This window comes from Branchiostoma floridae, chromosome 8 (genome assembly GCF_000003815.2).
Source record: "Branchiostoma floridae strain S238N-H82 chromosome 8, Bfl_VNyyK, whole genome shotgun sequence".
Taxonomy (NCBI): Eukaryota; Metazoa; Chordata; class Leptocardii; order Amphioxiformes; family Branchiostomatidae; genus Branchiostoma; species Branchiostoma floridae.
Window position 1 is genome coordinate 2,468,451 of NC_049986.1, and position 2,650 is coordinate 2,471,100.

General features: G+C 36.7%; 1 protein-coding gene across 3 annotated transcripts in view; it reads left to right on the top strand.

The window, feature by feature from the left end:
- The window catches only part of LOC118420445 (G-protein-signaling modulator 2-like), a 56,603-nt gene that overhangs the window by 41,393 nt on the left and 12,560 nt on the right, over positions 1-2,650 (top strand). For all 3 annotated transcript variants that reach the window (XM_035827245.1, XM_035827244.1, XM_035827243.1), the window contains one exon: positions 2,077-2,135. In XM_035827245.1, the coding sequence (XP_035683138.1) occupies positions 2,077-2,135 (59 nt within the window). The remainder of the gene's footprint in view (positions 1-2,076; positions 2,136-2,650) is intronic.

The following is a 2,650-nucleotide window of genomic DNA, read 5'->3' on the forward strand; positions in this document are numbered from 1 at the left end:
CTTCACTGGTCAGCACGGCTTATCGATGCTTCAGCACAATATTCTTATCTCGTGTGTCATTAAAAGCTATGGAAGTAAGAGACCCCAGATTTGATTAGGTCGCCCCAGGATACCACTTTTACCTTTGACACATATATATAGTTTTCGCTGAATATTCATAGTACTATTGAGATGTGAAGGGAAAGGTAGATATTATTATATTCTCAAATAACATGGGATTAGCATGGCCTATGATATTAGCTTGATGCTTAAAAATCCTAAAACCCTTATTCAATAAACCAGTAAAACTCTAACCTGTTCTTAATGTGTGGTATTGAGTATGGATTAAATGACTCCAAAGGTATCAACAGGATATATGAAAAAGAAATGATGAAAGTACATGTACATTCTTCACAGATGATGTTATGTTATGAGCATTGTTATCATAAACAGGACATCCTGGAAATATGATCCATATCCTTATCTATTATAGTCTGTGCCACTGTAAAATTTATCAGTTGAATTTTTCCAAGATGCCTTTCCATCAGAAAAAGTATGATGGTAAGTTTCATTTCCTACATAAGGTTTCATGAAAGAATGTACAGCATTTAGAAAATGGTCTGGATTCTTTAATCATTGCAATAAGACTAGTCAAAGGTTTGAGAAAGGCCTATACATCAAACATTGCCATTTCCTGGTTGAAAAGGATGGTAAAACCTAGAGCTGTTAGTGTTATTACATATATGGCCTCTTTATTGTGACCCTTCCGTAGTCACAAAAAAGATAATGTTGCACTTTCTGTTGTTTTTTCTGTCACCTGTTGCATGACTAACTTTTTGTCCACAGAGTTGTTTTGTAATGGTACAATGTATATAGCCTCTTATGTATAATGCACCAAAGCTTTTTTCTGTCCCCTGGTTTTTAGATTTGGAAATCCCGTTGAGGGCTACAGGCGCAATAATCCTAGTGTGTCCAGAAGCATGCTCCCCTCAGAAAATTTTGTAATCTAGACCCCTGAAACACTATTTCCTGCATTTTGTGGGGCAGATTTTGCTTGTAGACTCTGCTTGGTTCAATGGCATCTGTTTTAATATCTTTGCATGTTGATTTTTATCCATCATAGAGGACGGAATGGGCAAGATTTTTGCCCGTCCCCAGCAGCAAAATTCCGTCAAAGGTCAGAAGAACGGACCCTGGCTAGAACCCTGATTGTACAGAAGACATTGTTTTCCAATTTTCAGTCCAGCTATTGTTAAGGCAGTATGTGGCATGCCATTTTGTAAATATGTAAATATGTGATGTATTAAATCAGCTTGTATCTAGAATGTTCCAAGCTTCAGTGGACACCTTATGCCAGTCTTTTAAGCTTGGGATATTTTGATCTTCTGGGGATTGAAAAAAATCTCATTGTCTCCTTATTTTCCATTTTTAATTGGAATATTTTGTTTTCAGCTTTTGTCTCAAGGTAGTACACTCCGGAATATAATTGGATTTGAAAAAGCCCATGGCATAAATCCACTCTTATGCAATAGTTTTTTCTCAAGACTACTTACATGTAAGCCCTTGAAGCCTTAGTTTCCAGGAATTATGAAAATACATTTGTAAGTCACTGGAATCGACGCTGAAAACATCAAATCTAAGTTGCCCCTTCAACCTTACACTTATTTCCTGCCTTGTATGTCCCTAAATAGCTCTCTTTTTGTTAACTGTTGATATACTAGACTGTTCATACGTACATGTAGCTAATTATAATTCCCTATGACTCTATGTAAGCTCTAAAGGTGTATAGTACAAACATTACCTCTTCAGTAAGCTCTTATTTAGCAAAGCATTACCCATCTTGTAGCAGCCATCCATTGTCTAGTAGTATTCTATTCAAGCATACAGACAAGAAAGGCAGACATATCCATTTTATTGGCCATCTTTATTGTTTTATTGCTGAAGTGAAATGTCAAAGGTAAAATTTCACGCCTGTTTCTGAGCTACGGCGGAAGCAATACTGTAGTATTTTATGTACTTTGTTGTATAATGTAAGCTTCCTGGCTCTATGTAATCTCTGTTATGACCCTGACCATTGTGTTTGTCTGTATCTTGCAGTACGGATGCGGAGAGAGAGTATGGAGAAAATGGACCTGATGGCTCTTTCACCTGACAAGGTAAGGCCAGTCTGTTATCTGGAATAAGTACATTTTTCCAAGGTATTGGGTGCACGTGCATTACACTTTGTGATTACTGAATGCTTCACCCAGTATAGCAATCTTTGCTTTTGAAAAATAGGACAGTTATTAGGGCTCGAAATACCACCTGCATAATTATGCAGGTTAGTGCAGGTAAAATTTGAGCTGTGCAGGTATTTCTGATGTCTACCTGCACCTAACCTGTACTGGTCTTTCATTACATGTATGTACTGGGTTTTATACATAAATGTCATATGATGTAGATGTATAGGGATTGTTATTAGCTGCATTGACTGTTACCACCTATAAAGACAGTATAAAAGAAAAAATAGCAATGGTTACTAAACAATTTTAACATGATCCATACTTCCTAAATTCAGGGTGGTGCCGGTTAAATTTGTCTGGTGCATTTGATTTTCAATGTTACCTGCACCAGCGCTGGTTATGCAAACCAAAGCAGCAATTTTTATAAATCTGTATGTTTTCTCATTATC